The sequence below is a fragment of the Diadema setosum genome, chromosome 12, assembly GCF_964275005.1.
Source record: "Diadema setosum chromosome 12, eeDiaSeto1, whole genome shotgun sequence".
Classification (NCBI taxonomy): domain Eukaryota; kingdom Metazoa; phylum Echinodermata; class Echinoidea; order Diadematoida; family Diadematidae; genus Diadema; species Diadema setosum.
The window spans coordinates 19021152-19044371 of record NC_092696.1 but is presented as its reverse complement, the minus strand read 5'-3'; the positions used below and the strand labels follow the sequence as shown (position 1 = coordinate 19044371).

General features: G+C 36.5%; 1 protein-coding gene across 1 annotated transcript in view; it reads right to left on the bottom strand.

Moving 5' to 3' along the window:
• LOC140235779 (arylsulfatase B-like) overlaps positions 1-19308 on the bottom strand; it is a 40702-nt gene extending 21394 nt beyond the window's left edge. Inside the window, exons 1-5 of the mRNA XM_072315786.1 lie at positions 19304-19308; positions 18369-18405; positions 11924-12100; positions 10761-10920; positions 5373-5485 (exon numbers count right to left, since the gene is read on the bottom strand). Of these exons, the coding sequence (XP_072171887.1) occupies positions 5373-5485; positions 10761-10920; positions 11924-12100; positions 18369-18405; positions 19304-19308 (492 nt within the window). The remainder of the gene's footprint in view (positions 1-5372; positions 5486-10760; positions 10921-11923; positions 12101-18368; positions 18406-19303) is intronic.
• Between the last annotated feature and the right edge of the window lie 3912 nt (positions 19309-23220).

The following is a 23220-nucleotide window of genomic DNA, read 5'->3' as shown; positions in this document are numbered from 1 at the left end:
AGAGAGGTTCAACTGTATATCATCTTTGTTTCATTTTAACTGCTGTAGTTTAAAATGCAATTTCGATAATTTTTGTCAATGTGTAGAAATGTTACATATACATGTATGTCAATATCAATTATAGGGGTGACTGAAACACAGTTGAAAGATGGTGAAGGGCTCATTTCTCTCCCACAGTATACATTTGTTGGTAATGCTCGACAGGGAAAGGGAGGAGGAAGAGCTGGAATTTTTATTCAAAATGATATCAAATTCAAAAGAAGAACAGCCTTAGATATTTGCAATGATGCCGACGAAAGCATTTTTGTTGAGGTATACGATAAGATTTTGATACGATTGGATACAAGATTTTTGAAGGATATAAATGATGCAAATAAAAATATAAACAGGGTTTATAGATATTTATTCTGAATTGTACATTATATAAGGAGTTTTTTCCTGAAATAAAGGTTAGAAAAAGGAAAAATAAACATAAAAAGCCCTGGTTACCTTCAGAAATTTGAAAAAAAAAATGTGTAAACAAAAATGCTTCGTTTAACAAATATTTAAGAAACCGATACAACATAAACAGATACATTGTAGTAGAAAGAAAATATATGAACAGCATAGAAGTAAAATTAACAATATGATATATAAGAACAGCAAAACAAAATTATGATATCAAATTTTAATAAAACAACGATATGAATGATGCAAAAACCACTTGGAGAGTTATAAATGAAATATCAAATATGAAAAAAAAAGAGAAATAATAAATGAAATTAGGTTTGAGGGAAGGTCTATCACAAATAAAAAAAAAAATAAAAAAATAAGTGATGTGTTTAATTAATTTTTTTTTTTGATAAACTTGGAAAAGAGATTCATGATTTAACGCACTTTTAAGCAGATCTGAAGATGATTCTTTTTAAAAATATTTGCATGGAAAAGTTACTGCAATTCTTTATTTGTTTTAGTCCTATCTCAACACTTTCAGATGTTTTAAATGTAGTTTTAAAATTTGATGTTAATAAATCAGCAAGGTATGATGGATTTTCCACAAAAGTAGTTAATAAATTCTATTGCTGCAATTGTGTTTTCTTTGTGCAATATCTCAATGCTTCTATTGAATAGGGCATTTTCAAAATGCATTAAAGATCGCCAAAGTGTTACCAATTTTTAAGAAAGGCAATAAAACATCTGTAAATAATTATAGACCTGTCTCTATTTTATCAATTTTTAGTAAAATATTTATTTAGAAAAAAAAAATCACACACAAAAAAAATGTTCTATTAAAAAAAAATGACATTCTATATTGACGCCAATTTGATTTTAGAAAAGGATGCAATACGAGATATACAATAATTGATTTAGTAAATAAACTTGACAAAGCTTTTGAAGATAAATTACTAGTACATTGTAGTTTTGTTTTGTTTGTTTGTTGTTGTTGTTTTTTGAATTATTGAAAGCTTTTGATTGTAGTGATCATTCTATTTTATTTGATAAGCTTAGTTTTTATGGTATATGGGATACAGCAATGAAATGGTTTCAGCATTATTCAAGTGATAGAAAGCAATATGTTCATATAGATCATGTTAATTCACAATTTAGGGATATATTTCAGTTGGTGTGCCCCCAAGGATCAAACCTTGGACCACTATTATCTTTAATGTTTATAAATGACTTGTAATGTGTAAGCCAGTGATACTTTATCTGTAATTTTATTTGCTGATGACATCAGCCTGTTTTTACCTAGAAAACATGTTGCAATGATTAGTCAGCTTGACAATACTGTACTAAAATGAAAAAAGTGCAACCATGGTTTCTAGCCAACAAACTACCAAATTTATACAAAGATATATTATATGATTTTGAAGTCTCGGAATGTAAATGTTGCAAATTTTATCAATATTAGAATTATTGATGTTGAGATTAAAAGAGCTAATAGTAAATTACATTTTGGGGTGTTATCAATGAATGTTTAAGTTGGAAAGATCATAACAATCATAATTCTTTTAAAATACAAAAAAATAAGGGAGTACTGAATAATTTGATAAAATATATTGCCATTGAAAATCTAGTATGATTTTAACATATTTCTCATAATATTATTGTAATATTGTATGGGGTAATTGTGCAATGTATTTATTTCAAAAAAGCTCCCTCCTCCTCTGAAATCATCACCACCACTGGATCACTTCAAACAAAACTTGAAGACCTAATTATTTTGATATCCCATGTGCACTGGACTTGTACTGTCACTGCCTGGTAATTTATCTCCAATGGCGACCAGGGATGACATCTCATAGCACTTTGTTTCCAGTGGAAAAGGCGCTCTAGAAATGTCAATTATTATCAGTATTATTATTCTCATCATTATCATTATTATTATCATTATTATTATTATCATCATTAAGAGATGTGAAATAAATTGAATTGAACTGAATTGGTGTGTAAGCAACTGGGGATTGTGATCATGCATCACAAAACCATTAAGATGGTGCATGACTACACAAACAACACGAACAGGAGCTTGTTTTTTTTTTTATTTTGGTTCTTTTTATGAGATAGTGTGATTAAGTTTGTCTCAGAGGCCCTCTTCCCTTTGTTAAGAACTCTCTTATACATACTCTTCACTTCCAACTCTAATAACTTCTGAGCGGATGATGCTATTGTATTGAAAGTTGGTCTTAGTAAGTAGCCTAGTCTTGTAATCCCTTCGAAGTGGTTGCTGCCGAGTTCTATATCTTAGTGCTATGTCCCATTGATTTCACAGAGCACCTCTGGGTGCGATTGAACACTTGAATACATGAAAATTAACTCACACTTTTCGGTACACTTTTCCATAGGGTGTACATTTTTGTCATTCTTTATGTGGATTAAAGGTAGGGAATCCCATTTGCATGCCTTAAATGAAGAGTTGTACAAATACAGTGGTATGTTGAAGAGAGTATCATTTTAGAAACTCCCATAAAGTATTGGAAGTGGAAGGTAACATTTAGTACATTTTTATTGACCGTTAGATTGTGAATTGAATTTTTTTCGGGGCTCTCCATAAACTCCAGTACCTTACTAGGCTACCTTTGCAGACCCATGCACTGCATGTGTGTCCATCATGTATATTTTGTGAAGAAAGTTCATCAAAACTTACAAACATTTCTATATACATTCTTGCCACACACTCTATATGTTATTACATCAGCTCTTATACTTTTAGATTTGTGTTTATAGATAAAAAAAATACAGAAGACTGCAACAAAAAGGCTTAAGTGTGGCTGACACACAGAACTACTGAGTAGTTGAGTTTTGTGCATTATTCAACTTGTAGATAACTGTTGACTTTCAAATTTCTCAGCAGTGGCCTAAACAAGTCCCCTGAGGTTCATATTTAATGTTTTGCTGCATTTTGGGAGGTCTGTAAAAGGTATCCCCTACTTTTAAGGAAAGTCCATTTGCATTTGAATTGAATGTAATTGTAAAACTTTTTAAAATCTTCACCTATTTAAATGAAATTATTTTTGGCAGTTTTGTGATGCAGTCATGATCGCTTTTAATGTACCCGGTATCAAAACTACCTCTACTGAATACTGGTAGTTAATTCGCATGAAGTGCCTAAATTGCCTGGGGCACGGCCCCTGGAGCCAGGGGGACTAGAACCAGGAACCTTAGGTTTGAGGTCTGCAAGCTCTCCATTGAGCCATGACAGCTCCTCATTCACCAATTTGGCAATTGTCAAAATGATGATGTCAGTCTTTTCTCATAACTTAGTGCAGGTTCCACACAAAATACTCTTGCACAAGACTCTGGGCAGTTGGTTGAAACCAAGTAGTTTCATGAACATGGTTTAACTCTTTATGTGCCGCGTTCACACGTCTGACTCGGTCGACGGCATGCCAAGTTCGCATATATTCTGCTCAAATCCACAAACCCGCCCAAAACCGATCGATAAATCGCCAAATGCCACAGTACAATGAAAGCGTTTCTTGCAGTTCCATTCCTGTCACACGTAGCTGGCATTAATGTTGTGAATGAATATCAAGCGGTGTTCCTTACTGGATTTGCGAGTTAATTTAACTTTTTGTCACTGTTACATGCAAAAGTAATGCCTCAACAATAATGTAGCTACTGGTCATTTGAAAGAAAAATAATCATAGATTTGTCATTCAGTTTAGTAATATCAAAGCAAAGCTGGGCATCCTCTCTTCATATTTGTTCATTAGAGGTCGGGGTAACAAAAATCTACAAAAGCTACATCGATTTGAAAAGCAGAATGTTTTCCCAAAGCATGACTAAGTTGAGCTGTCTCAGAATAATATGGCACACAGGAGTTTTACACCATGGCACATACTTAAAATACTGTAGCAACCACTGTATTCACAGCCACATGTGGGATGGAACCAGGTACAATTGTAAAGAGCATGGTTAAAAATAGCAACCACTGTATTCACAGACACAAGCTTGTTAAGAACCAGCACCCTGGTGAGGACTGGGTATGATATCACACTTCAGTACTCTATTGGACACCAAGTATTTTACTTTGCATGGTGTTGCATGAGGTTTGTACTTACTTTTCCCACCATGTGGCTCCGGTAGCCGAGATGCCAAAGATATTGTGGCATGGTGGTCTCATCGGGCCCGAGACCATAAGGTTCATCAGCTATAATAGTACTGCTTTGAAGTCCTAGACATAACATGCATAATAACATAATGGCACAGGTAAGTCCTGCATTATACTGCTCCACACTTCTCTATCAAAGGCAAAGAATGGCACTGGTTACCCACCTTGACAATAATTTGAAAAATCAAATCATGATGGTTGAGATTCTTGCATTTCAAGTGGGCTAACCATTACCAATCTTAACCTTTGACTTGAGTTCTAAGGAAGAACAGCAGAAATAAACAAATATTTAAATCAAATAAATACAAACACAAACAGCCAAAATGGGTTGAATATTAAAGGGACTGTACAGTACTAGTTGAGGTAGGGATTCATGTTTTGAACATTCCTAAGTGAGATAATGAAAAGCCTCTTATGAAATATGAAAGAGCATGTAATTTTAAGAAGGATTCAACATTTATTTGATGAAAATTGGTTTTCAAATGACTGAGATATCCCAAAAAGTGCTAATAATAAAAGGCGACATGGCCCAACTTTATTAGTATCTCTTTGTTTCACCTTGTTTTTGGATATCTCAGCCATTTCAAAACCGATTTTTATCAAATAAACTTTTGATACCCCTTAGAACCGCATGCTTTTGACATCTCGTAGGGTGGTTTCTGAATATCTCACAAATCGTTAAAAGCTAAATCTTCACCTCGACCAGAACTGTACACACCCTTTAAGAAATGCAACATGAACAACAAAATATGACAATTTGAAAAAAAAAAAAAAGTACCTTTCCAACCATGTGTGTGCTGTACCCTTGCTCCTTCATAAACTGAGGCATTATCTGTTCTTCCAACCCTAACCCGTATGGTCTGGAAGAGTCTATAACTCCATGCAGAAGACCTGTCGGTAGCAAAGCGATCCAAGCGAGAAAAGTACTTGTCACTTTATGGGAACGATCACATGAAATATGCACAAACTTGTTAGTGGAAATTTTGTGCAAGTGTGCTTGTAAGGAGTTAAAGAGCACAGCCATGATATGTTTAAAGGACAAGTCAATCTTCATAGGCTGTGTGGATTGAGTGAATGCAGCAATATTAGTAGAACACATCAGTGAAAGTTTGGGGAAAATCAGACAACCCATCAAAAGTGTTGAATTTATAAATTATCTGCACTGTCACTGCTGGAAGAGAAGATTACTACACTACAGTGTATGATGTCACATGCATAGAACGATATAAGGAAAATATACAGAGAATTTCACAAATATTTATTTTTTGAAAAAAGTGCACATTTCCTCGACAAGTCACTTGACGTACATACATTGTATGTGTGTTAACCCGTTGTGGACGGGCTGATTTTGCTACAACACGCATTTCTCATAGAGCCCAGCCCGAGTATACTCGGAACTCGTCCTCAACGGGTTAAAGGTAATATCATTCCCCCTGCCTTCTGAAAGAGGCAAGTCAAGTCTTCTTTTATTATGCGAGAAAAGTAAAAATATGTTGAATTTTCTTTATACAGTGTAAGTTCTTCACATCGTTCTACACATGTGACATCACAAGCTGTAGCAGTCTTCTCACCCAGCAGTGACTGCAAGCAGAAACTTCAAAAATTCATAACTTTTGATTGGATTGTCCGATTTTCATCAAACTCTAACTAATGTGTTCTATTATTAATAAATATTGTTGCATACACTCAATCCAAATGTCTGTAAAAGAGGACTTGTCCTTTTAGATGTTAATGATGTAAAAAAAAAAAAAAAAAGAGGGGGGGGGGGCGTGTCCCAGGCCTCATGGAATATGGTACCAAACGGAAGATATTTGCTTGTATTTTGTGAATCTGAGGTAAACCAATCCAGAGAAACCTTGCTACAATGGTCTGCTTGGGACAACTGCAAATTTTCTCGTTTCAGGTATGTCTATTTCTATCAGGGATGACAAGTAAAGAATATGAAAGGTATGGGATGGGCAAATTTACATTGTATGTTGTTATACCAGGTATCTCGCTATTCACATCTGACCTTGTTATAACAAGGTTCCATTGTCTAGTGTCTCAATGCAGTCTTGCAATAAGCGAGCAACTATGACTATCGGGGGGAGGGGGATAAAGGGCTGCAATTGTTAATACGCCCCGGTCAAAAAAAAAAAAACTGCAAAAAAATAACAAACATGTATACATTAGAAACAAATTGGCAGGCTGTGCGGTCATGACATTACACCTCTTCTAATTTATATATGTCTGATTGGATCTCATTTCGCTTGCACTGTATACATCATATTTAATAGCGAGTGCGAGTATACAATGTACATACATGTATATATTTATTTTTTTTTTTTTCTGAATCAAAACTTCCCAACAATTTTATGAGCAGTCAGTCAAATTCATGAATCCATTCACACACTATGCGCTCTGAGACTTAGAGAGGGCCTACTATCTAATACCACGCACCTTGTTCACATGCTGTGAACTGCATACCAGTGCATGTGCATGTAGGTACATGTTATACCAGGTTTGCACAATGCATTTAGGTTGGTATCAGAGTCCATGTTTTATATTAGTGTGTTGTTAAAATCCAGAACAGCACCTGACTTGCAAAATTCACATAACAACAACTCAGCAAAATATATGGCGTGAGAAGTTAGAATGTTACTTTATGTCCGGATTTAATGAGACTTATCATTCTTATTTGTCTGATATCATTCTATTTACATTATGAAAGTCAGATATCAAATATATCTATCAAGATAGCTAAATAGATATTCAGATAGACAGGCGCACAGGAAGTTTGGAATACAGGAATATCGGTACGAGGAATACTGCCAGTATCTTAGCTACAATGCATAATACCATGTTTCTAAACCCATGGGCAACGAAGGTCTCCCAGGTGGGCTATGATGTAGGCCAAAAAATGAAATACAAAAGATTCATACTCGATCTATTTATGGGCCTACAAAAAGTTTGTAAGAACTAAAGTAGATCCCAGGTTGAAAATTGATTGAGAAGCATGGGTGGGTATAACATTGTAGACAGATACAAGAATAGGTGGATAGTGTGTAGATAGAGAGACAGCAAGGTACACCAGTCCTGTATTAACCCGCTGAGGACAAGTCCCGAGTATACTGGGGCAAGTGTCTATGGGAAATGCATGTTGCAGCAAAATCAGTCCGTCCTCAATGGGTAAAGTAGAATAGAAGACTTTACAAATGGAAAGTTAGGTGGACATTGTACACATCTAGGCAGGTACATGTAGATGCACTGTAGTTAGGCAAAAATATAGGTAAAAGAAAAAAAAATACAATGTAGACAGACAGGGAGAGAGATGCATTTTTACAGCATACAAGGCTCAACACTAGCTTTTTCTTTTAGTGGCCCAACAATGAAATTTGGTGGCCCAATCGGGTCACCAAAATGTATGTGTATCTTTTCTTTATATTTAAACTCTTTTTGTGCCACGTTCGCATGCGCAGGCCTGACTCAAATAACACCAAAGTTCGCATATATTTTGCTCAAAACACACAATCCCGCCAAAGCCGATCAATAAATCTCCAAATGCCAATCAACTTAAAATTACAATGAAAGCTTCACCCATGAAATATCTTCTATTCCTCAAAAATGTGGCTTGTGTTGCAGGGCGTTTGAATCAGGTAGTGGTGTTCCATGGGAACTTTTCAAGTAAATTCTAATTTCCTGTCGCGGATGTGCCTACAAAAGTCATGACTATACCAGACCTGGGGCCCGTTTCATAAAACTTGTCATCAGTGACAACCGCCACATTTCTATGACAAATTTGCTCTCAGCCAATCAGATGCAAGGATTTCAGTAGCTTGTCACATCTGAAATGGGCCCCTGGAAGAGAACATACATTATAGCACAGCTACTGCTGTACTGGTTATTTGCGAGAGGAATGGATTCATATAGCTTGGTCATAAAATTCAGATTGCAGCAAAGCTTGGAATTTTCCCCTAACTTTGCTCAATGCATGTCTACCAGAAACGTCTCTATGTATGGCTTTTCTAAAAAGAATGTTTCCCCAAAGTGTTCATGTGTTGCATTCTCAGAGTAATATGGCACACAGGCAGTTTACACCGCGGCACACAAAGAGTTAAAAGTGGTGGCCCAAAATCTATTTCTGGCGGCCCTGGGCCACTGGGCCACCGCTATTAACCCACTGAGGCCGAGTCAAGAGTATACTCGGGCAGGGGTCTCATACCTGCCAACATTTCAAGATGAAATATATCTTACTCATGGATTGCAAAAAATCTTATTTTCTATGCAAACTGAAGTTAAAAATCTTACTTTCGGTCAAATCTTCAGAAAATACACATGAAAGGTATATCTAAATATTTTTTAAAAATCTGATTTCTCTGACAGAAAATCTGATTTTGCTATTTTTAACGTAAAAAATCTTACTGAATCTGATAAAATCTTACTAGTTGGCAAGTATGGGGTCTATGGGAAATGCGTGTTATAGCAAAATTAGTCTGTCCTCAATGGGTTAAATGACAAGCCCTGAGGTAGGATACATTATTTTATTTTGTGTTCTCTGTGGATTAGCAAGGCCATCAGTAGTGAAGAGATAACAAAACATAGGAGATGTCTCTCTCATAAAATGTATTGTGACTTCAACAATTTTTCTAATGTCAGTGAAGGTGTCAGCAATGAGTTTAGCAAGTGTACAGCCCATAAGGAACACACAGATGGTTGGAAGGTGCACATGCGATTCCCTGCCACAATAGGACAACAAATACTTCTAATACATAAAGTTTATTTTAGTTTAAACTTGTGCATATTAGCAAAAGTTTGAAACCATCAATTTGTTTAGTACACTGTAATTATCTGCATTCATTCAATCATTAACTTCAATAAATCCAGCAACTTGTGGAAACAAATAGCAGGCATGCATGCAATTATGACTTCTGAATCAAGAAATGTTTGCTTAGTTAGTATGCAGTGTAGTGATACTGACAATAACAACAACAAAACAACAATCATCATCAAGTGTGTATTGGACAGTACAAATCATGCACACAATAGGTAAACTGTAGCAATTTAATGGCATTCACACCACTTCAAGGCAAACTAAAGCATATTTCATCATATGAAAATTTACAGCTAAGCAGTGGGCTTGACGGATTGGTAGGTTTTCATGGATATTTAGACAAAAACAAAAACAAAGACACAACACTAGCTGCAAATTTGGCCCTGTCACATCTATTTCTGTTCATGAGGGAAAAAAAAGATAAAGCAAAACATTATCTTCCTGAGGCAAGTTCTTAATCCAAACCTCCATTGTATTTTGTGTTATTATTTTCTGAAAACACAAAGATTCATGTATTTCTTGCCAGTGCTTCAAATTCCATAGAATACCTTGTCTTCCACGGCAGTAGAAAGGTATCTTTTTTTATATTTTTTTTTTCATTAAAAAAAGAATGATAATCACGGCAATGCATTGCTCAACATTGATTAAAGGTGCATTTTGCTCATTTAAAATCTAGTCACATTATCTGCCAAATCTCAGGACACGTACATGCTCAGTTTTATAGTGCAGTCATATTTCATGCTATCGTAAGTATAAATCCAGCAAGCTGCTCATCTACAGTTGTATGCCCATATCATTTTATCTTCCTGCAGACGCATCTAGCTATGCTTCCTCGCCAATGCGTACTAGATGTATGGTATGTCTCCCTCCCCCCCCCCCCTCCGAAAAAAAAACCTCACATACTATCGGATTTTCGCATTGATTGATGATTGTCTAAATGCTACTTCAGAGTCTTAGAATATAACATCCTAGTTATATTTTGCAGAAAACCATATCCAATTTGGTTCAGTGGTCACAGAGAAATGTGGATGGTTGTATAGAGCATATCGCGAGTCTGACTCTAAAGTTTAGCACAATTCTGACGCTCTTGGAACTGCATAATGTGTGAACACAATGGACAGAACTTGAAGGGAAGGGATTTCTGACATACTCTACAAAATTCCTAATTTCTCTTTGACCACTGCAGCAAATCGGATGGGGTTTTCCGTAAGCTGTGGGTAATTTTGTATACCCTGAAATTGTATTTGGATTGATTCACTATCTATTAAAGTTCAATTGCAGAGGGTCCCACTGTGATTTTTTTTGGAGGGACATACGGTATATGACCTCTACGTCATCACTTCCTTATCGCAATACCTGTGTGGATGGGGTGTCGTCCGGTCATGATGGCACTCCTCGTCGGGGTACAGATTGGGGAGACGTAGTAGTTTGTCAGCATCACCCCTTCCTGGGCCAGGGTGTCTATGTTTGGGGTGGGGATCTGGGAGGAGCCATGGAAACTCACGTCATTCCATCCCTGCAGGTAGGGGAAGGGGGAGGGGAAGGGAGGGGGTGGGAGGGAGGGAATCAAAGGTAAAAGGTCCCATTACTTAATCAAACTTTTCTCACTCTCTTCTACCAATGGAAGTACTTGTAGCAGTAGATGTAGCACTATCTGGTACATAAAAATTATCTGTACCAGTAGTAGTAGTAGCAGCAGCAGCAGTTAGTGACAGTGGAAAGTAGTAGTATGAGTAATGGAAGCAGTAGAGTGAGAAATTCTATATTTAATGCGGTCAGAAATCAAGCATTTATCTATTAGAGCAGATCTTGCTAGATACATCATGTACCTGTTTGTATCAGTAAGCACAAAATGAAAGGTGCATTTAATGCAATGATACACAATATGGAATTACACTACATACATGTAAGAGCAAAAGAAGTATACCAGGTAAGTTAATCTTTACAAAATATCAAACATTTATCAATAATGCATTATGGGACATTTTTTTAAATAATAAAATGCACTCTTTTCCAATTCTGTGGTGGTACATTTGTATAATATTCCTATTGTATAATTTACAAGATGCAGTGTTCACCAGGGATAAAATCATGAGAAAATATGTCTCGCCGTAAGTTGGTTATATTGCAGGCGAACAATAGCAGCGACACACAACACTGCACATATGTAAAAGTGTAAACTGAATTTTCACACTTGGCAAATTTCATGACCTCCACTTGTTGACCAAGTTCATACAGGATTTATAAGTTCTGTACACGTTCTAAACATAATTAGTTCTAAAACAAATATTTGCGAGTTTGAAAATTTCGCATCAGTTCAGCAGAAAGCAAAAGTTGCTCAAATTTGCACACCAGAAACCAACTTTATGCTTACAGAGAGTCACATCTGTTTATCATAAGATATAGATGAGGCAACCTCCCTCCCCCCCAAAAAAAGAAAGAAAGAAAGAAAGAACTAAAGAAAAGGGCAACCGTACAAACAATGCTGTCACAGCAGTCATGACAACAACAATATTTACCAGGTCGTCGGCAAGAATGAAGATAATATTTGGGGGCTGGGCCGCCTGAACGTCTTGCATGGGGACCAGAAGAAGACACAAAAGAGATGGGAGTGCTGCCCTGAACCCTGCATAGTGGTTCCCCATGGCTGTGGGTGCCAGACCCTTGGCAATGGAAGACAAGTTAAGAATCAGCACCTGTGAAAAATGAAAAACACACATTCTTACACCCCTATTTAAAGGCGGAGGGTTACAAAGAAAAGGTTATGAGTCCTGGTTAAAATGAAGTTAGTGAGGCGCGCTAGAGTGTATTGTGTCAGAGGACAATCCATATGCAACTGAAAGGCTCCAGAATTTCATAGCGTATCTAGCGTGGTTCCACAGCATTCACTTTAATTTTTTTTTTTTTTTTTAAGCATATATGTCATAAGGATTACGTGTAGACACTACTTCACTTCACTCATAAATGCCAGATATTTTTTTTTTTTAAAACAAGAGGTAATATAAATAAAATCAATGCTATAAACTACTTTAACTAGTTTATGTGGTATATTCCAGAAGTTTTGCAATCATTACAACCTACTTATTTGAAATTTTTAATGGGTAAGGGGCTTGAATAATGAACAACACAAACTACTGGATGACACTGTATTACGAAACACAGTACCAGCAAAATTTAACGTTTAATACTGATATAATATTGGATAGGCAGTGTTCACAGCTACGTATGCATGGTGTGCATTTCTACATGATTACCAACAGCTACACGCATGTCTAATGTCGATCACCATCAAGTCGCCACTACCTAAAGTCGCCAGACATTCACATCGCATGTAACGCGCGCCGCGATCGGAGATCAGCTGGACGACGGATTTTCATCGTTCTAAAAGACATTCCTAATTCACTTTTTTCCTCCATAAAAACACAAATTGTACTCAAAATGTATTTTACCATATAAGTAACAGTTGACAAAACATTTTTAATGCGAAAATGTTTTTGATTTCGAATGGACTTCAGGTGGCAGATTTTTCAAACGCGATGATGCACAATGCATCCTTCATTGAAGTGTGTGTACAACACATGCGCTAATAATACATGGCACGCTATGGGCGGCGAACTAATTCAGTGTCTATTGTTAGTTCACCAACCTGGGAGTGCATAGGAAATACATACAAGTGGTGACATTGACGTTAGACACTAGAGATGGGTGTTTTGCCCAGTTTTTGTTTTTCGTCCTGTTTTGCTTTTTATTTGCCTTAGCAAAAAAAGGGCTAACAAGTATGTTAAAGAGATGGTTTTGTATTGGGTGAGGTGAGGATTCGGCTTTTAACTTTTTGCAAGATAGGCTAGGCCCTACAGTAGTAAGAAACCACTTAACTTAATGAAATGTTAAAAAGCATAGTACAATTCTATTAGGAATTCAAACTTTAGTTCATGAAAGCAAGAAAAAGTAAACAAAGGCAAATTTATCCAAATAATAGGTGGGTCCCACCTATGATTATGAGGATCGCTTTGTTTGGGCTATTTCAGCCATTTCAAAACCAATTTTCATCAACTTTACTTTTAATATTATATGCTCTTTAATATTTCATGTAACAGGTTTCTCATAATCTAAAAAAAAAAAAAAAAAAAAAAAAAATCACCAAAAAAAAAAAATCACCAAAAAAAAAAATCACCAAAAAAAAAAAGAAAAAAAAATTCTAATCACTCAACAGCTCAAGTCAGCATTTTACAACAGTATGCCCACAACAGTATACGAGTCCATCAGCACCGACAGACATTAGATGATTTGTACTCTATCTGCCCAGAACCATTGACAGGGACTGGAATACTGTATACGCTATATATTTCGCGTGGGTTTTATTTTCGCGAATTTCGCGAGTCGGGAGCTATTCGCGAAATTAACAACACGCGAAAATATTACCTTCCAAAATGAATCCCTTGCCTAGCTTGACGATACAAACATTTTACGGCTTACCGAACAGACCATACTGGCTAACGCTAAGCTTGTTTACGTACATATATCATGTCCACGTTTAACTACTAGTTCTAGTATATACAGCCCAGTCGCGGTCGCTGTGGTAGCATTCGTTGCTAGTAAGTTGAAAATTCACACTTTCTTTGCCACTTCATATTTTCTCTGGTCCCCCAATCGCGAATTTAACCACTCGCGAAAATATGTGACATCGGCAATTCGCGAAAATTTATGTACTCGAAAATTATTGCGTATACAGTAATCTTCCCTTTGCCATTGGCATTACATATAATGTATCAATGCCATCCTTACAGATAAATCCAAGGCCACATATGATTAAACATTATGATAAGTCGCATCTGCACCCGACCACAGCGTCATGGAATTGGAACATTCGTTCTGTTCCTGTATCCGTGGCATGAGTGGTGAACTGATGATGATGAGAACCTTTATCGTAATAAATTTACATCTAGGCCTATCGGCAAACGTCTACTTGCCTTGCCATGCATGGCATAATCACCCCATCCACGCCACCCCATCCTCCTGCCAGCCAGCAGAGCAGAGTGCTCAGGCTGGCAGTAGCACTAAACGTACGGTTAGTGCCTACTAGTAGCAGCTAGATCTAACGTTAGATCTAATGTATCTTAGAGTAGGCCTACTTAGACCCTATACTATGGCCTAACCATGCTAACGTTAGTCGTCTTGGCAATCAATGGCAATGCTCCGATTGTTTGGCCAGGCAGGCGCCAGGCTACGTAGCGCATAGACAGGGTTGAAGGAGGCAGAATTAATAGATAAACAAGAAAAAGAAAATCCGTCTTTCCGGAGGATTTTTTTTTTTTATCTTTTTTCCTTATTTTTACTGCTCTCCTCCGTAAATGTTAGACTCTTAGAGGGGATTTACGTGAAGCCAGATGTGGGAAGTCTCCGCGGAACATAAACCCCCGACTACCGGTTGCGCACAGCGCGAGAGCCTCTCTCTGCGCCGCGCTGTAGCCTGGGCAATGACAATGACAATGACAATGACAATGACAATGACAATGACAATGACAATGACAATGACAATGACAATGAATTTTATTTCTTAAAACGGCCCCTCCCGGGGCATGGAAGAAATACAATGAGTATAAAACACACAATAAAAAAAAAATTAAATCTTTGGCAGTCACAACACATAAATACATGTAATATAATATCGGCAAGATTTAACAACAAATAGAGCACACTGTGCCAACTTGCACACCTCACAGTTTTGGCACTACTAAAAATGATTCTAGACAAACTTCAACATAATTATCTTACAAAATCTAGACAAATTCTTCAACGATTTAATACTCTTACTACTAAATAATTGATGAAATTTAATAACGTTAGGACGGCGTGAGAAATATCTCTTACGTGTTTCACTGAAGAAAGGACAAACCATCAAGTAATGAAATTCATCCCCTTGAACTTGCAAGTTACATAGAGTACATAATTGGGATACTTGATCAGGTAAATATCGACAAGTAGCAATAGGCAGCTTGTGGTTCCCACAACGAAATTTACATAGAGTTATTCTTTCCACAACATCCAGCTTTAATAAGTACTTTTCTAAGCCAACCTCCTGTTTAAAAATTCTATAATTAAAACATAAACGGTTTCTGTTCACTTCAGCAATCCAATTTTGCTTGTCCATATCATCCAACCTAAGATTCAAAGATGATTTCACCCATTTTAGATTCAGTGGGACATCCTCTAACCATAAATTTGACATACCACACTTGTCTAAAACACCTCTAACGTTCTTGATCCACTCTGATTCAATCTCACCACAATCATGTAGCTGGCGTAACAATTTATAAATAATGTATGAAAGCTTAGACTTTTTTCCTTGACTAATCCTCGCCCAAAAATTAACCAAACGCTTCTCTACCGTACTTGTTAAAGAGAACCTGCCCAATTCCCCATACACCATACAATTTGCAGTACCACGCTGAAGCCTAAGGATACTTTTTAAAAATTTCTTATGAAACATTTCAATGTAATCCAGCTTACAAAAACCCCAAATCTCACAACCATACAATAAAATTGGAACAACAAGCTGGTCAAAAAGAGCACATTGTATATCTACGGGTAAGCATAACTTCTTAGCCTTACAGATCAAATTAAACATGGCCCGCCTAGCTTGATTCACTTGTCTTTTAATAGCCTTATTAAATGATCCATTATAGTTGAACACTGTTCCAAGATAAACATAATCATCCACAACATCAAGCTGACTTTCACCAAAAGAAAAAACAGGGTATTTACGAACTTTACCTCTTGAAAAAATAACCACTTTAGTCTTACTTGTATTAACTGATAGTTTCCAAAGGTCACAATATTGCTGAACAGCAGACAAAGCAGATTGCAATTCATCAGCTGACTCGGCCATGACTATTGTGTCATCAGCATATAATAACACGTAAAGGCGAAGAAAAATTTCCACATCATCATCACTGAGATGTTTCCTTATCTCAGATGCACACATATCAAGACCCTTATAATGTCTGCTAACAAAATATTCAAAATCATTTAAATACACTGCAAATAATAAAGGAGATAAATTTTCGCCTTGCCTCACCCCAATATTACATGGAAAAAAGTTTGAAATGCTGTGCCCAAGCTTAACGCAAGATTTGGCATTTTCATACATGTTAAAAACAACACGAATAACATTTCCATTTAAACCACTTGAAATCAATTTTGACCACAAACAAGACCGGTCAATTAAATCAAAAGCTTTCCTGTAATCAATAAAGGCACAGTAAATCCTCTTTCCCCGTTGTAAATACAGATCAATCAGCCCATGTAATGTAAATACATGTATATGATCCAAGGTACTGTAGCTCCCCCTAAATCCAGCTTGCTCATCACCTATCACTCCAGCACAATCTAAATATTCTGTAAGCCTCACATTAATACAAGCAGTAAACAACTTCCCTAAACAACTAAGAAGGGTGATTCCCCTATAATTGTCAGGGTCGTCTAGCGAACCTTTCTTCTTGTACAAAGGTTTAATCATCCCTAAACACCATACTGACGGAACTACACCTGACATCAAAATGATATTAAACAACTTAACTATAAATGAAACCAATGCACTTGGACAATTCTTCAAATATTCATTCAAAATGTTATCAATTCCACAAGCCTTATTATTCCGCAGACTAGTAATGACTTTCAAAACTTCCTCTTCTATAAATTCTCTATTAATATATTCATTAATACTAGAGTGTGTAATTAGTGAGGGATCAAAATCTGTACCAGCCTCAGAAGTTGGACTACAAGGCTTAGTGCTTAACTTTTCAAAGTGCCCTTTAAACATATCCAATGTTATTTTACCTAGCTGATCACCACAATTGCTTGCTTGATTTAAAATGTTCCAGTACTCTTTTGGTTTGCAAGTTTTAAAATTTCGCATACGATTACACAAATCTTTATTATAACTTCTAAAAGCCTTCCGAATAAATCTCCTATATGACTTAGCTTTACTTTGTAATTCAGCTCTAGCCACATCGGTATTCTCCCTTTTCAATCTACGTTTCTCTTTAAAATACAGTTTCCTCTGCACTTCACATGACTTATCAAACCAAGGCTTATTCCGAGCACGAACACTTTTGGCTAAATTATTTGATTTAAACACAACATCTTTACACATTGCAAGGGACTTGGCAGGGGCAATAAAAATTTGATTCACATCTTGAACAATGCCATCTAATTCAGCCTGGGTTATATGATCAACGTTCAAGCTGTCAAGTTTGAAATGTAGACTCTCAATATCGGCTAAATTAAATGCATTCTTATAAACAGCTTTAAGGTCATCATCCCACTTGGTCTTGAGAGGGACATACATTGGCATATCACAAGATGGGATACTGACTAAGTCATCATGAAGAGACCGACTTCCAATATCAACTTTTCTTCCATTAGTATTAAAACAAAATTGAACTGAAACAGCCCCATGAGCATCAGACAAACATTTATCCAAGGCATTTACACGAAAATCAGAAATTTTAGGCATTAGACTAGATGACACAAGCACATAATCAACCACACTTTTACCCTTGGCATTCTGGCAGGTAAAATCTCCAACACCACTGTCACTCCCAAACCTACCATTAACAATTTTAACATCAAAATTCTTACAAAGTTCAATCAAACGATAACCACTGTTATTGGTACTTCTATCCATACTAAAACGCTCAGTTTTAACTCCAAACCTACCCGGCCCGACGCAGCTGCAGCACTGTACAGGTGTCCCCGATCATTGCCGATTGGGGTCAATACCGCGGGCACGGAGTAAAATTGGAACCTGTAGAAGTGTAGTAAATAGTCTTTGAGGTTCTGGATGGCAAATTTAACAACTAGTTAAACTGTCTAACTCATACAAGCCTGGAATCTAATCCCGAATGATTATGATCACATTACATACAAGGATATCAACAACGAAAGTGCAGCGTACTTTACCTCAATCCAGCGCTCCACTTCGTCATGTGATGTGAGGCTTTGGTAATGGGTGCAGCATCTAGCATCACAGAACTCTTACGATCTAGCATGCAGTGAGTTGAAGTTGGTGTGGTTATTAACTTGTATGGAAAGCCAAAAGGGCAATGACAATGACAATGACAATGACAATGAATTTTATTCTTGAACGGCCCCGCCAGGGGGCATGGAAGAATAACAAACAAGTAAATGTTTTATGGCTAAACAAAGCCATAAATAAAGATGTAATACAGAAAGCATATATATACTATATACATATAATGAACTTCAAAAAGCAAACAACGACGGTTAACAAAAAAAACGATCGAATAAGTAAGACAATCGGTACTTAATGGCAAACAGTGGCAGTAGTATCTTACAATATATACATGTACAATGTAAAAGAAAAGTAATGACGAGACATCAAAATCTGGCCATTATGATCTGACAGAAACGTGACAATTTCTTTAAAACTCTTACGTTCTTAGAATTAAAAAGCTGCTTCATTTTCAAGACATTCGGTCGGCGAGCATAATAGGTCTTAATTAAAACTTTGCGATCCGTTTCAAAGAATGGACATTTAAACAAAAAATGAAACTCGTCACCTGGATCATTCATTTTACACAGGGTGCAGGATTTAACTTGTTGATTAGGGAGATAACGTCCTTCACTAACAGGTAATCTGTGATTTCCACATCTAAATCTACATAATGCTAACCGTTCCAAATAATCAAGTTTAATCAAATATTTCTCAAAAATGTAGCTTTCTTTAAAAATCCTATAGTTAGTGCAAAGGCGGTTTCTATTAACTTCCGCACACCAGTTCTGCTGACCAATATCATTTAAACGAAGACTGACGGCTGATTCAACCCATTTTAAATTGAGGATAATGGCTCGATCAGACCAAATATTAGACATACCGCATTTGTCGAGAATATCTTTCACCTTTACTATCCACTTCTTAGACCTAAAAATTTCTTTATCGTGCAATTGACGTAAAAGGTTATAAATAATACAAGACAGTTTTGATCTCCCATTTACATTTCCATTTAATCTAAGCCAAAAGTTCACCATGCGCTTCTCAATGTTGTAAGTCAGGCTTACCCTCCCGAGCTCACCAAACGCCATACAGTTAGCTGTTCCACGCTTCAAACCTAAAAGACTCTTAAGAAATTTCTTATAAAACATTTCAATACATTCTAAATTTTCATGACCCCAAACCTCACTTCCATACAGTAAAATTGGAGCAACAAGGACATGAAACAGCTCACATTGCACATCGACTGGCAAAGATAGTTTCCTGGCTTTGCTTTTCAAATGGAACATAGCTCTACGTGCTTGATTAATCTGTTTTTTCATTGCTTTATTGAAAGAGCCATTATAATCAAAGATAACCCCAAGGTAAGTGTAATCATATACAACGTCAAGAGAACTTTCCCCAAACATAAACTGAGGAAACTTACGAACACGACCTCTGGAAAAAATAACCACTTTGGTTTTACTTGTGTTTACAGTGAGTTTCCATAAATCACAATATTGGTGAACAGCTGATAAAGCACACTGGAGCTCTTCAGCAGACTCAGCAAATATTACAGTGTCATCAGCGTATAATAATACATACAGACGCAAAAAGACCTCAACATCCTCATCACTTAAATGTTCCCTTATTGCAGAGGAGCACATATCTAGCCCTTTATAATGTCTACTAACAAAATATTCAAAATCATTAAGATAAAGTGCAAACAAAAGGGGAGATAAATTTTCTCCTTGGCGTACACCGATGTTACAAACAAAAAATTCAGACAAGTTATTACCGAGTTTTACACAGGATTTTGCATTCTTATACATATTATAAACAACATTAATGATTTTCCCATTGATCCCTGATGATATCAATTATGACCATAAACTAGACCTATCTACAAGGTCAAAGGCCTTCTTATAGTCAACAAAAGCACAGTAAATTCTTTTTCTACGGTTTAAATACAACTCAATTAGACCATGCAAAATAAAGATATGATCAAGTGTACTATGTCCTTCTCTAAAACCAGCCTGTTCGCTTCCTAAAATACCTGCACACTCTAGGTAAAGTGAAAGCCGAGCATTAATGCATGCTGTAAACAATTTACCAACACAGCTCAAAAGGGTGATTCCTCTATAATTGTCCGGATCATCAGCAGAACCTTTCTTTTTATATAGGGGCTTAATCATACCTAGACACCAAACAGAGGGTACAACTCCTGAATAAAGCACAATATTAAAAACTCTAACCAACAAATTCACGAAAGAACCAGGACAATTTTTCAGTTGTTCATTGATAACATTATCAATCCCACTAGCCTTATTATTCCTTAATTTTCTAATAACAAGAATGACCTCTTCATAAGTAAAGTCTTTATTGATAGCCTCATTTATGGAATGATCTACAACAGAAGGATCAAAATCAATTTCATCTGAATTCAAGTCTTCTAGTTTCGTACTCAAATTCTTAAAATGCGTCATAAATGCATTTAAAGGAATGTTACTACCTTTCTCTGGCGATTTACAAGCATCATCTAACAGTTTCCAATATTTCTTGGGATTGGAATTTTTCAAATTTCGCAGTGATTTATGAAACTCTTTATTATACGCCCTTGATTTTGTCCTAATAAAACGTTTGTAAGTTTTTGCTAACTTCCTAAGTTCTAACTTTGCATCCACAGAGTTCAACTTCTGCAACCTGTGCTTTTCTTTAAAATATTCCTTTCAACCATAAGTAGATTGCTTTAATATTCGGTTTTGTCCTAGCCTTTTGTCAAGGCCCTCTCGCTATAATGGGCGAGCGAAGCGAGCCCAGCCGAGCGCGCCAGCGCGAGCAACCACACTCAGCTGGGCTCTCTTCACCATACAGCGAGAGGGCCTTGACAAAAGGCTAGTTTTATCCCGACTATAATATACAATGTATCTGATCTAAAGAAAATAGTGTCCACCGCCACTTTTTATTTGTGTCTGTGCTATTATAATATCACAGACCATTCAAAAATGAGTTTTCATGCAACAATCAACTCAGTTCTCGCTTGCCAATTCTGATGACAACCATTGAAGAGTTTGTTTGCAAAAACCGATAAGTCCATTTTTGAAGATTTTGAAGTACGGTCTCTGTCATAAAGTACAAAATGATACCTTTTAAATGATATATTGGTCACTACATATAAAGGAATATTTTTGAAGTTATTGTCAAAAGAAGCAAAAATTTTCTTATTATTCTCTTTATTTTTCTTGACCCGAATCGCAAATATCTCCATTTGACAAATATGGACTTATCGGTTTTTGCAAACAAACTCTTCCATTGCACTCGTTCTTTGCGGCCTCTTTTAGTTTTTTTTTTATTATTATTATGATATAAGAATTTCGATAATGTAATGATGATGGTAGGCCTACAGTATTTTTGTTCTTAATGATCATGTTCACTTTGGATAAGATGAGGGCAATTTGTTATTCACGATGGCGAAACATTTTTTATTTGATTATGTTCACTTATGATATGATGAGAGCAATTTGTCAGAATATCTGGATTTCATGATGACACTTTTACTGATAACGGTCAACCCAGTTCAAAATAAAATTTAAGACTTTCGACGAAACAGTTTACAAAAAAGCACTCGATTCTTGGGGGGAAATATGTTAAAAATTGGTCCATCAATGTGAAAAAAGATGGCATTTGCTACTGATAATGCTGCTCCAAGGTTCACTAAAAAAGCGAACACGGGCTGCCAGGTATTGATTAAGTTCGCTTATCAGGTAATTTTTTATTCACGATGGTGATACATTTTTATTTGATTATGTTCACTTTTGATTTGATGAGAGCCATTTTTCAGAATATCTGGTTTACATGATGACACTTTTACTGATAACGGTCACTAATTAATTTGATAAGCCTGTCACTTTCAATTTCTATGATTGTCACATTCAAGTCAGGATAATACTTTGATCGTCACATGTTGTACCACAATCTGTTTGATCGTCAACGTGATTGTCACTTATGTGTTATCGTCACATTTTTGTCACTTGATAATTGGTCACGAAATCGTTTTTCAGGTAATCTTGCTTTATAATCATTTCTGATTTTGGTGGTTCGCTTAGTCTGTCAATTCGTCAGCTTACTATCACATTAGTCATCCTATAACACACACAAATTCGAAATGTCCACAACCTCCTCATGATCATCGGATTGCCGGGATCGCACGTGTGGCCCTGTTACACCTAACGGGGACGGGTGGTTGTCTTTGCATCGTCGTCAAATAAATAATCGTGGGAAAATATTTGATAAAAGATAGAGAGCCATCAAGTGAAAAGTTATGGTTATCAAATCAAAAATATGACCTGCCTGTGTAGTTGGTTAACAGTATAGGTAGTCAAACAACATGCGATGATTTTAAAGCAGCCATCACGAGATCACAACGTTTAGGCAATCGACTCAAGAGTGTCTTTTCGGCGTTCCATAGTATTTGCTCTCCTCGAGCAGCGACGCCACTCCATGGGAAATGGGTAGGTATCACTCAGTACTGTCCAATCTGATTACTGTATTCTTTTTTAGTACCCCCACCAATGCAGGTTACTATTTTACTAGTAATACATGGCCGGCGGAACGGGGGTGGGGGGGGGGGGGGGGGTAAGTTGGTAATTGATACCAGAAAGAAAGAAATAGACAGAAACCTTGAAGTGTGAGCGCGGTAAGGCTTTGTTTTTGAGCTGAAGACCTGTTTTCTTTCTTTCTTTTTTTTTATTCTAGTCAGCTGAAGAAACCCGGAAGTATGAGCTCATGAAACTCGGAAGTGCCCCCCCCCCCCCCCACTTT